This window comes from Onychostruthus taczanowskii, unplaced genomic scaffold (assembly GCF_017590055.1).
Source record: "Onychostruthus taczanowskii isolate IOZ18803 unplaced genomic scaffold, ASM1759005v1 scaffold122, whole genome shotgun sequence".
NCBI lineage: Eukaryota > Metazoa > Chordata > Aves > Passeriformes > Passeridae > Onychostruthus > Onychostruthus taczanowskii.
Genome location: NW_024498374.1, coordinates 284,172 through 295,518, shown reverse-complemented (window position 1 = coordinate 295,518; position 11,347 = coordinate 284,172). Strand labels below are relative to the sequence as shown.

Sequence of the window (11,347 nt, the reverse complement as noted above, 5' to 3'; positions counted from 1 at the left end):
CTATGAAGCTAGATGGAAGACATAATAATCTTAAGTGGAGGAAGACAAATAAATGACAAGAGATGTTAGCCACTCTTACAGACTTCAAGAACACAGAAAAACTATAACATTAATAATAATTTTAACTGTTGCTTACCTGTATCAATCAGAGTAATTCATTCCAGTTACTTATGACACTCAAACCACACTAAAAATTACCAACAGTGTGAATTTATAAGATTTGTTTTGCTGTGGTAACATTAATGGTTTAGGCGGAAAAAAACAAAAGTCAATGGTATGTTTCAACACAAAAGTCATCTGAGCCTTTACTATAGAAGTAATAAGGCATTTATTATTTCAAGAGCCCTGCATTCACAATATCCCCTTTTTCAAAGAAAACACCCTTCCTTCCCATTTTTTTATGAGGCTAACTTGTAGTATGTCACCACTGTGAGACTTCTGAATGTGTTCAGAACAAGACAATAATAGTAAGCCACAGATGAATGATGTGTAGTAAAAATCAATAAACCTTATAACTATTCACTAAGGGAACTGATTTTATGTCTATAAAAATAAAACAATTATAGCAATATTAATGGCAGATTCATCATAGTAATATAAAAGTCCAAGTGTGCTTGTCTGTTGGGAATCTTTAATTCATCCTTCTGTATTAAGTATTCACAAGGTAGAAGAAATGGAACCGACTTCAAGAACAACCTTTAACTTGCACTAATTCACCCTGTCAAAACAAAAACAAAAACAAAAACAAAACAACCCAACAAACACAAAACAAAAACAACCAGTAAAACTTTAAAAACCAGTTTTGACAATCAGTGTAACTAGGATATGCAGAAAAGGAAAAAAGTTAAAGCCTCAAAAACCTGACCAGTAAATTTGTTTTTTTTCACATCACAATTAGCCAATTCATGTTACTGTGTTAACTGCATTGTAACAAAACAGGTGGTATAGCCACATAAAATATTTATCTTGTGGTAATGCAGGTTAGACACAGCAAAGGAATTTATTTTTTTTTTAATTGACAGGTCCTCTGTTTTTAGGCATCTATTCATTTTTTGGGAGAAGGGCAATACAGATATAATAGGAAAAAATTTGCCTGTAATTTATAGCATACAGAGCTGCTCTAAAACAGGTATTAGAGACTTCAGTTCCACTAATACCATCCAAAGTGTTACCATGGGCCTTTTTTGAGCCTATCAGGGTCGACAGAAAGAGATCCATCTGCCATCTGGCTTGGATCCTGCATTGCCCGCTGGGAGAGGACAATGGCACAGGCCCAGCAGGAGCACAACCAGGAGCTGTGCCATTGCTGCACCCTCTGCTATCTACAGCTATGACACATCTTTCAAAGTGGCTCAAGAACACCCAGAAATCAAAAACAAATTTAAAAAAAAAATAAAATTAAAAAAAAATCAAAGTTTTTTCATTATTCTGATTGCCAAATTAAGGCAAGTAAAAAAATGAAAGCATTCAATATAGGTTTTACATAAAATAAACTAGGTTACAGCATAAAACAAGTAAACAGGTAATGGCATTAAAGTCTCTCCTCTAAATCTGGGTAATTGTAAACATTAAAAAAAAGACTGCAGGACTATTCAAGTAATAGAACAATCACAGATGTCTTCTCATATGCAGGCTATTAGGTTATCTGCCATTCAAGATTATCAAAAAAGACATTATTCACAGATGCTCATTATCTCCATTTAAAATCTATACATTATATACAACACAGTTTTTGTGGTACTAGAATCCCCATGCCTTCCAAAGGTATATTTTTCACAATACACAATTACAATGAAACAGTGAATACAGTAACATTTTACACTGATGCATCTTAATAGGAACCACCAAATAGACATCTACATTGTACCAAAGTGTCATCACAGTTAGCCTCTCTGAGAGCTTGTGGGAAATATCAGAAGGGTATGCAAGGTTCAGGCACACTGATACATAACATTATTTATTTACAATTGGAAAGAGAGAAGAAAAAGGGAGAAGAAAAAGGAAAGGAAGAAGAAGAGGAGAAAAGAAACAAACAGCCTTTTGCGGTTAACGCCTTCTAAACATGACAAATACATATCTCCATTTAGTGTGTGGTTCGCAACTTAGCAGCAGACCCTGTGTGCGAGCCTTGGTACTGATACAAAAAAAGTAAAGAATATATATATATTTTTATATATATATGTATATATATATATACGCATATATATATATATATAAACAGAAGTCTAATTACAGCAACATTTGTTACTCTGTGATAAAATCTGCAATTTACAAAAATGAAATGACTGGTTTTTGCCTGCCATTAAGGCATTTCAAATTAACACCATGGAACTGATGTCTGTAATAAAGCGCTTCCTCATGTGATCCAGTCACATGACAATGTTCATCCCCAAATTCATCATTCTCTGAAAAGAGAAAGAAGAAGGTTTTAGTAAGCAGCATTCTTTCCACACACTTTTTTCTCTGCACCTTGAATGCATCATGAAATGAAATCTGTACAAGCATTCTCAACCCCAAGAAGAAAAGACAGCAAGCCCTGTCCTCATCCCTCCCCTGCCAGGAACAACATCCTGAGAAGTAACCTGTGTCAGGATTTTTCTTCTGTGTTCTGACACCCTATAATCCATCAACCCTTCCAGGGCTACAAACCTTTCTTACTCAAATAATTCTAGCTAATGGTTGCTTGTTTCAGCATCAGCTTTCAGACAGACACCTGTAACATGGAACTTCACCGTTCTATTTGATACATTAAACTCTGAGTCTTTACAGGGCAGCAGTGAACGAAATCCTAATGTTAAAAGATGCTTTGGAATTTTCACTTGATATGGAACCATCATAATACAGAAGTTTTCCTCTTGACAACCTAGTAAATGACTGAGAGGCTTTCAGGCACATAAATGTATGACACGGGTGTGCAACCTAAATACAAAACTATCTCTAACAGGCTCCCAAACAAACCTCTCTAAAAGCAAGATCAGCAAGCCAGCCAGACTTGCAGAATAGATAAAATCCTAAGTTCTTCTGGTCATGCATGGAGCCCATTAGAACATTAATTTTAAACTCATTTTATTAAAAATTTGGATCTTATAAATTATATTTCATAATCTCTTGTTTTATCTTAATACCAATCCTTAAAACACACTCTATGGAAAATCTCAGAAGACAGACTACTTGTTCTTTCTTAATGACCTATGTTACAATTAAAGAACACAACTAAGCACAAAATGTCATTCTAAGGAGAACAGAACTCCAATTAATCCAAAGTACCAAGTGTTTCCTCAACCTTAAAACTGTGTCATACAAGGAAATGCACACCAGCAGTCTAAAAAAATCTGTGATTTGCTGATTTGCTTTCTCCTCTCTATGTTACAATATATAATTTATTGGCTATTTACCTTCTTTGTGCAGGAAACATACCAGATGCAGATGCCTGTGCAGCCACCTGCTGAGTAGCAACAAGGGCAGCAGAGGTCAATCCTGCGAGAAAGAAGAAACAAAGGAATGTCGATGTACCTCTGGTTTTAATGGATTTTTGTGGTCAGAGTAATGGTAGGAAGGATCTCTAAGGCAAACAACCAGAAAATGTAGGGGGCTTATCACTGCATAAATAACAAATATTGCAGGCAACATTGTTAAGATAGTCTGCCCAGTATGATCAATATACCTTTCTGTAATAAATTGAATTGTCTTTGATAGATATTCTACAAAAAATTACAGCATTTCTACTTACTGCATTCCTTTCCAAATACTGCACTGCACGATGCTAAGTGGTTTGTATGAGAGCTCATGAATAGGAAGCTCAGTAGAAATAATAGGTATCAGGAAACAACAAGAATCAAAGGACACAGTGAATTACAGAAATGACATGCCAGCTGCTCAGGATACAATACTTTCATAACAACTTACCATTTTTACAGTTTTGCTACTGAACAAGCATAATGCATCCCAAAAGGCATATGGAATCACTGAATCACACTGAGAAATGTCAAGACTTTTACACAGGAAAAATAAGTGCTGAGACACGAAGTCAATGTAAAGAATAAAAGTCGTTCAGCCACCAATTGTGGTAGCACATACTTTGTTGCATGGGAGGAAATCTCCTTTTGATTCAGCTAGAGTCCATGGTTAGAGAAAAAACATTCAAAGACCGGTATAAAACCTAGGGAGAATAAATTGTATCTCACTGTGCTGCTTTTTCCCTGACTGCAACTTTGTGCATGGCATTTGCCAAAATACAAAGAGTCCTCTTTCAAACAGTCAAATTATAACAAGCAGAAGCCCTTGTGACTGCAATGCCTTGTACATAAAATATGTTCAGCATAAAAAGCTTTTGTCTTTGCTACACTTCCTCCATTGCTTACACAACCCTAATTGTACAAAAAGGAGGTTGTTTGGCTTGGATATTTTACTGCCTTTCAGCGAGTTAATGTCAGTTTGCAGGAGGAATCAAAACATTCATGTGGATGACAGCCTAACTGGTACATCTTTAATAATTCTCTGACACCCAGTTTTGGAAACAAAACTTGGTATTTGTCAGACATGAAGCTATTAATTTATTGCTAGTACATGCTGTGAATTTTCAAGCCTTCTCCCTAAACGTAAAGCACTTCTGTTCTAACAGCAGTATCTCTATTCAAAATGCTTCATGTAGGCACAATTTCCAGTGTCAAGGCAACAACTCCATGAGGCAAGCTAATCCCACCCATTGACAATTTTCTGCTCACCTTGAAATGGGTCATACTGTCCCGGTATAAGGGGGTAGCCCATTCCAACGTGTGTATGGTGGTGTGTGTGGAGATGCCGCTGGCTGAAAGGAGAATGGCGGTCTCGCTCCCTTTCTGCTTCCCGCTCACGCTCAGCTGGTGATTTTTCCACAGGCTAGTAACAAAGTGAAAGAAAACTGATGTGAGAACTTTAGAAGGGATGAAATCACAACAAAACCATGTGCCACTACCTGTCAAAAACTTTTTGAGTACAAATTATTGTAGCTCACTTTTTCTGAAGCAGTATCTCTACCAGATTATTTGCATTTGATTCTCATCTCAAGTTAATCTTTCTAGATAATGGAAGATTTCCCAAGGCACAAAGATTTTGAGGCAATGAACTGCATCTTGAAGACACCATGGTTACTTCTAGTTTTGGGCTCCCTGAAGTTCAGCTGGCTTGACAATGCCTGAACAACCTAGGTGAGCTGCTGAAGATGCTCAACCTTCTAAAGCTCTCTGGGGATCAAGTTTGACTGAACAGCAGAAAAACTATTTTTATAAAATAGAATGAGAGCCAGTGACTTGCTCACAATTAAAACCAGCAACAACTTATCTGAAAGTGAAATAACAGTATTTGTTCCAGCTTTGTAAATCTCATTTGCAGATCTTCAGAAATGGGGGCTGGTAATCATCTATGTGGAAGATGTGGATTCTTGGCAAATACAAGGAGGGGATATTATCAAATCCCATAGCCCAGCTTCTCATTTCATTATGTTTCCAAACAGGAGGTTCCTGTTTAACTGCAAAAATCTGTGCACCAGGAGGTATCTTTGAATCTGTATTTCTATATTAATCTATTCAAGACAGGAAACCTCAGCACAGAACTGTTAGATGTGTTACTTCCAGTTTATGCCACAGAAGCATTCTGACTATAAACTGCTTTTATTGTAAGCAGTACTATAAAGAAGAATCATGCACTCATATCTTGATGCCAGATTGTGTGCTTCCCACAAGTACATTCCTCCTCTACCCCTTCCTGTACGTGACGCTCTCCAGTAAGAACAAACGAAGCCTTACAACAGGTGACTTGCTGCGATACTGGTTGGCATGCTGCTGGAGCAAATCCAGTGCTTTGGACTCAGTGGTTGATTTTGCATTGATGCTCGAGCTGGCATTGACCTTCTCTGCCTCTTCTCTCCCTGACATCTTTCCATAAACTGGATAATGAAATCCTGGAGAGAGATAGGCCCCTGCGGGTAAACAATAAATACCACATCAACTTACTGTTTTTACATTTTGATTATATCAAGGGAGGAGGAGACAATATCAGAACTGACAATTACATCAACTGCAGATCACGTGACTACCAAATGGCATGACTGCTCTTCAATTTCATCACCTAATTTACCCTGACAAATGGAGGTTATAAAGAGGGTTGAGTTGATAACCATTTCAGACATTTATGGGTCCTCTTTAAGTAAAAGGAATAGTAACTATAATGGTTCTGACAGTAAGTGCTTAGAATATTTTCATAGGCAATAAACTATCTGTCAGTCTCACAGCAACAGCAGACTGTCAAGTGTTGAGAAACTTGAGAGTTCATAAAAGGAACATCTTGTATTAAACCAGTTTCATCCACAGAATGTTCCCCTGTGGAAGCACAAGCAACGCCATGTCACCCATGAAGCTTCTAATTTAGCTTAGCTACTAACAGAAATATTAAAATGCAGGCTTTACTGAACCTGAGGATTCAAATCTTAACTAGCACTTAACTAGCAATCATAAAGGCAGGTTTTGGAATACATACCAGGATAGCTGTGCATTAGGACAGGAGAGACTGCGCGATAGGCTGGATGGTTGGGATCGTACATCTGCGGATACGGATAAGCATGCAAGTACTGGATGTATGACTGATGCTGACTCATTGGTGAGGAAACTGCTACTCTAGTACCCCGAGAGTCCTTCCAATTTACAGGAGTCTTTTGATCATCGTTTTTTATCTTGCTCTCATCCACTGATTGAGAATCAGATCGCTTGACCTCTTTGGGCTCCTCTTTAATGCTTGCTAATGAGACAGGAAGGTTAGGCAGGGAACTTTCCTTGTTAGGTGTTTTTCTAGGACTGTCTTCTTTTAACTTTTTCTCTCGATCAAGTTCTTCTGATTTTTGCTGATCAAGGTATTTGGGCTGATAGACATAATGATGCCATGTTCGTGAATCTGGATCCTAATAAAGAGGAGAAAAAAATTGTTCTGAACTTAGATGTAGAGCTAAATTTGTTATTGATATTTCCCACATTTCAGTTAATGCATTTTTAATAGCTGTTTTAATACCATATCCCCATTACATAGAGGAGAAGTTTGCTTGCCACAGAGTGCCTCGAGCTCAAAGTCAAACCAATATTCCCATGAAGGAGCAAGAGTCTATTATCAAAATTTAATTCAATTGCTTCATCTTATATCCTTCTTCATGCCTTTAACTAGTTTAATCATGAAATACAAGTGCAAAGTAATGAAGTTCTGAGACCATGTTATTCATAAAACATTTTAATTAAAGCCCACAGAGAGACTTTTCCCACTAGAGAGCAAAAAGTGTCTGTGAACCACAAAATTAGAGCTGGCTAATGATATGCTAGAGTACTTAGAATACCTGGAACAACACATGAAAAGCTGATCTAGCTGGCAAGACTCTAATGCTGCCTCTGGTATTACAAACATCCAAGAATCAGTGGAAGTCAAACATTAAAGCAGACTTTTTCAGCTGACAATCTTATTTTAAATTTGTAAAGTTACAGGTGGGCAAGTATTTATTGGATCAGGGTCACTTGGTTTAAAAAACACATACTGGGCACTGTAAATACTTTTAAAAATAATGCATTACACAGACCAGTTTTTAAACATGTTACAGAACTAGAGAGGGGAGTTGTTTACAGCACCACACCAAATAGGTATGGAGAAGTAACATAAAGATGTCTTTTTCTAATACAGGGTATGCAAGAGCTAACTGTCAACATTTTCTCCAGCTGACAGACATTTATGGCTCACACCATAGAAATATTAGCACACTTAACACTTAGACAGCCTGGTTCAAATACTCAATTGAATCAGCAGAAATCTTCTCCTACTTAGGGCTGTACCATCCCACTTCCTTTAGAGCTCTCTACTCCCATTCCCCTGATCCTACTGTACCTTGAAAGACAGACTGTAAGGGTGAAGTCTGGGATGTACCATACACCAGAACATGAAAGTATCAAGCATTGAGGCTCTAGTTCAGAGCACGGAGACAGTTGCATTGCCTCAAATGAAGGCAATGTGACATCTACGAGGGTCAGCATGAAGCCACTGGATAAAATTCTGGTCCCACTGAAGTCAATGGCAAAACTATCACTGACTTCAATGGAGAGAGGATTTCATCCATTGTGTAGGTCTGTAGGGGCTTGAGGTTGGTTGAGGAGAGAAGGGAACTTAACTGCTTCAGAAAGGTCACCTTGGGTTAAGATAAAGAGCTGTGCTTTAAGCCAACTCTTCAAAGAACCAGCTCACCCATCTTTAGTAAATGCCAACTGTCATTTAACAAAAAAAAGAAACACTCCAAACCATGTTTCAAATCTACTTTAAGTCCTCTCACAATGAAAGCTGCTTATTTTGCTTGAAATTTCTCATTTCTGAACTAAGCAAACTGCTTAAAATTTACATCTAAAAGAGAAATCTAATTCTATTTTATTCATGCATATAATTTTAAATAGTCTGCTCAGGTTGTAAGCCTATGCTCTGTCACCACCTTACTAGACTTTTTAATTTTTTTTGTTTTCAAACAGCTCAACTGGAAGGTTTATTGGTTTATTCACAGACTACAATACAATTCAGCATGAAAAAATGATGGTGGAACTTGTTTGGCTGCAGAGGTAGAAGAATGTAGCAGAATCAGAAAGAAAATCTCACGACTTAAAAGTTAAACCAAGACGCTCTTGTTCCATTTCCAGTGGTCTCACCTGTTTAAATCTTGTGGTTGGATCTACTCCTGTTTGCTTCATTGAGTCCATAACAGATTTCATCTCCACAGCCTCCTTTATAAGCTGGTGGTTTTCCATTTGTTTGGCTTTGAAAGTGTCAGACTGAAGCTGCTGCTGGTGATTGGAAAGGATCTGTGATTTGCTTGTCTCCTCACCTTTGTTAGGAACTGACGGCCCTATTTTAGTGTTATTTTTGCTGGACTCTGGAGTTGAAGGGGCCTTTGAAATAGTAGCAGATGGAATATTCTTCTGCTTGTTGTCATCCTTCCCAATCTCTTTTAAGGGGGGGTCATTCTTCCTTTCACAGTCCCTCCCACTTTGTGCCATTTTCTGTTCTGCTAGTCTCTGGTCCTCATAGTATTTTTCATACTGCTGTCTGTAAGCAGGGTTGGAGGCCATTAAGGACTTTTGGTCCATATAGAGCCCATAGGCATACTGTCCATAATAAAGTGACTGAGCAAGTGCAGGGTGTCTTTGAGTTATTACTGACTGATGTTGTGGCTGCAAATTAGAGGAAGTGCTTTCGCTTTTCTTGGCATCTGACAATTCTGCCTTCTCTTTCTTTTCAGCCTCTTCCTCAGACTCTTTTTTAATCTTCAGCCCCTGTGAGGTACCGCTGTTCCCAGCTGCTGGGGCACTGACCTGTCCAGAGTGCAAGTAACTTGGGGAATAGTAAGGATCATAGCCATGGTAATAGGGAGAATGAGACTCTTTTGCTTGAGCTGATTGTGCTGTGGTTGAAGAATGTCCTTTTACAACACCATCTTTATTAGAAATAATATCTGATGGAGAGCTGGCCTTTGACCTCATGCCCTCTGACCTGCTGTCACAGCCACCATCATCAACTGCATCAGAAATATCTGAGTAAGCAGGGCTGTTGGTTTTAGCGGTCGCGCTGTCTGCGCCATTCTGTGTCAACACGTGCAGTGGGGCCATGGCAGATTGTCCATTCACCAAAGTGCTGCATTCCATCCTGGAGGCACTCCCTATGGAAGGGCTGGGCGCATTGTCTGTGAATGTGTAAACTTTATCAGCTTCAGCCTTAATACTTGCCATCCTGCTCTCTTGAGACTCTGACAGTCCATTAGCTAGCACTTCATTCTTGTTGAGATGGTCCTTTAAAAAATGTCCAGATAAGTCTTTTCCAGACCCTTTTGAATCCTCCAGCTTCCCCAGCTTAGAATCCATCTTGGGGCTGCCCGTCTCTTTGCTTTCTTTGTCCTTCAGCTTTCGCTTCTCCTTTTTCTTTTTGTCTTTGAGTGATGTGAGAGCTGGGTTTACAGTGCTTGGCTCTCCCATAATTGTGGGCTTTGGTTGAATGGGTTTCAGTGGAGGGCTCTTTGGTGTAGCCTGAACAATAGTAGTTGTTAGAGAGGGCAGTCCTGGTATTGTCCCTGTAGTGGTGGTTGTAAAGGCTGTAGTAGGTATAGCTATTAACTGGGGAGGAGTTGGTGCTGGTGCTGGGGCAATGGGCCTAGCTGTTTTCAGCTTGGAAAGGTTTTTATCCACTTTGCAATTGTTCGATTTCTTGCCTTTATCACTTAAACTCTTCTTGTCAATTAACCCTTCAGCCTCCAACTTCGGCATTTCGGTTTGCAAATTGCCATCTGTAACTGAGCAATTATCCAGTGTGGCTGCCATGTTAGAAATTACTGGAAGGCTGTTCAATTCACTGTTCAGACCCTTCTTTTTGCCAGAATTCTTGCCAGTTTTGGTACTGATAACTGAACCAGGGCCATTGCTGGTCAGTTCCCTCTTTCCTTTGGGGGTCCCTGGGGTAGCAATGGAGGAAGGAGATGTTGGTGCTTTTAGTGGATCAAAGCCTGGCAAATTTGTGCTTTCCTCACTGCATTCAAGTGCCACATTACTCAGTGCTTCCTCACAGTCTGAAATTTTGTCTTCACTGTCAGGCTCAAACTCCAGTTTGTTTTCTGGGTCTAAGTGTGCATGAGCCTGATGGTAACGTAATCCATTAATGTGCTTGTACTTCTTGTTGCAGTTGGGGTGAGGACAGTCAATCAGCACTGGGGAAGAGCAGCCTTGGTCCAAAAAAGTAGTCTCAGGTTTCCCCTGTGGGGTGGTAGGAGTGCTTCTAGAGTTAGTACGAATGCGTTTTCCGGACTTGTTGTCCTCTGAACTGGAGTTCAAATCCAGCTCCATAGGAGGCTTAGTTTTCCTCTTGTTTGTGGATGAGGGGCTGGCTTTGACTTCATCCATGGCGCAGTTTGGGGGTGTTCTGCGCCCACTTGAGTTAAGGCTGCCCCTCCTGCCCTTCCCATTGGCACCGCCTCGATTTTTATTCTGAAGTCCTCTGGACTCTGCAAAACTTGCATCATTCCCAGGCACAGCCGCAGCCGCAGCGGACCTTGCCCGCTTTCCCCTGCCGCGTCCTCCGCGCATTTCCAGGTCACTTGTTGGCGATTCACAAAACCTGTACAAACAATAGGTTTCATCAGCAGCTGCCAGGAACAGAAAAAATAAAAACCACCACCATGTCCCATAAGAGAACCTTCACACATGTAAAAGGAAAGATGTCCAACAAATAAGAATGTTACAGTGTCAAAGGCAAAGTCATTAGAAAAGGACAAAAATGATAAGGACATATCCACCTGGTTAGAACAATGGAGCAA

At 39.4% G+C, this 11,347-nt stretch overlaps 1 protein-coding gene across 4 annotated transcripts in view; it reads right to left on the bottom strand.

Moving 5' to 3' along the window:
• Nucleotides 1-309: 309 nt before the first annotated feature.
• Nucleotides 310-11,347, bottom strand: part of ZNF608 (zinc finger protein 608) — an 86,842-nt gene continuing 75,804 nt past the window's right edge. For 2 of the 4 annotated variants that reach the window (XM_041395969.1, XM_041395968.1), the window contains exons 5-10: nucleotides 8,697-11,148; nucleotides 6,514-6,931; nucleotides 5,784-5,956; nucleotides 4,725-4,878; nucleotides 3,418-3,477; nucleotides 310-2,405 (exon numbers count right to left, since the gene is read on the bottom strand). In XM_041395969.1, coding sequence (XP_041251903.1) covers nucleotides 2,269-2,405; nucleotides 3,418-3,477; nucleotides 4,725-4,878; nucleotides 5,784-5,956; nucleotides 6,514-6,931; nucleotides 8,697-11,148 — 3,394 coding nt within the window. In that variant the 3' untranslated portion in view covers nucleotides 310-2,268. Of the gene's footprint in view, nucleotides 2,406-3,391; nucleotides 3,478-4,724; nucleotides 4,879-5,783; nucleotides 5,957-6,513; nucleotides 6,932-8,696; nucleotides 11,149-11,347 lie in introns of those variants that run through there. The other 2 variants (XM_041395970.1, XM_041395972.1) reach the window with 2 other exon arrangements.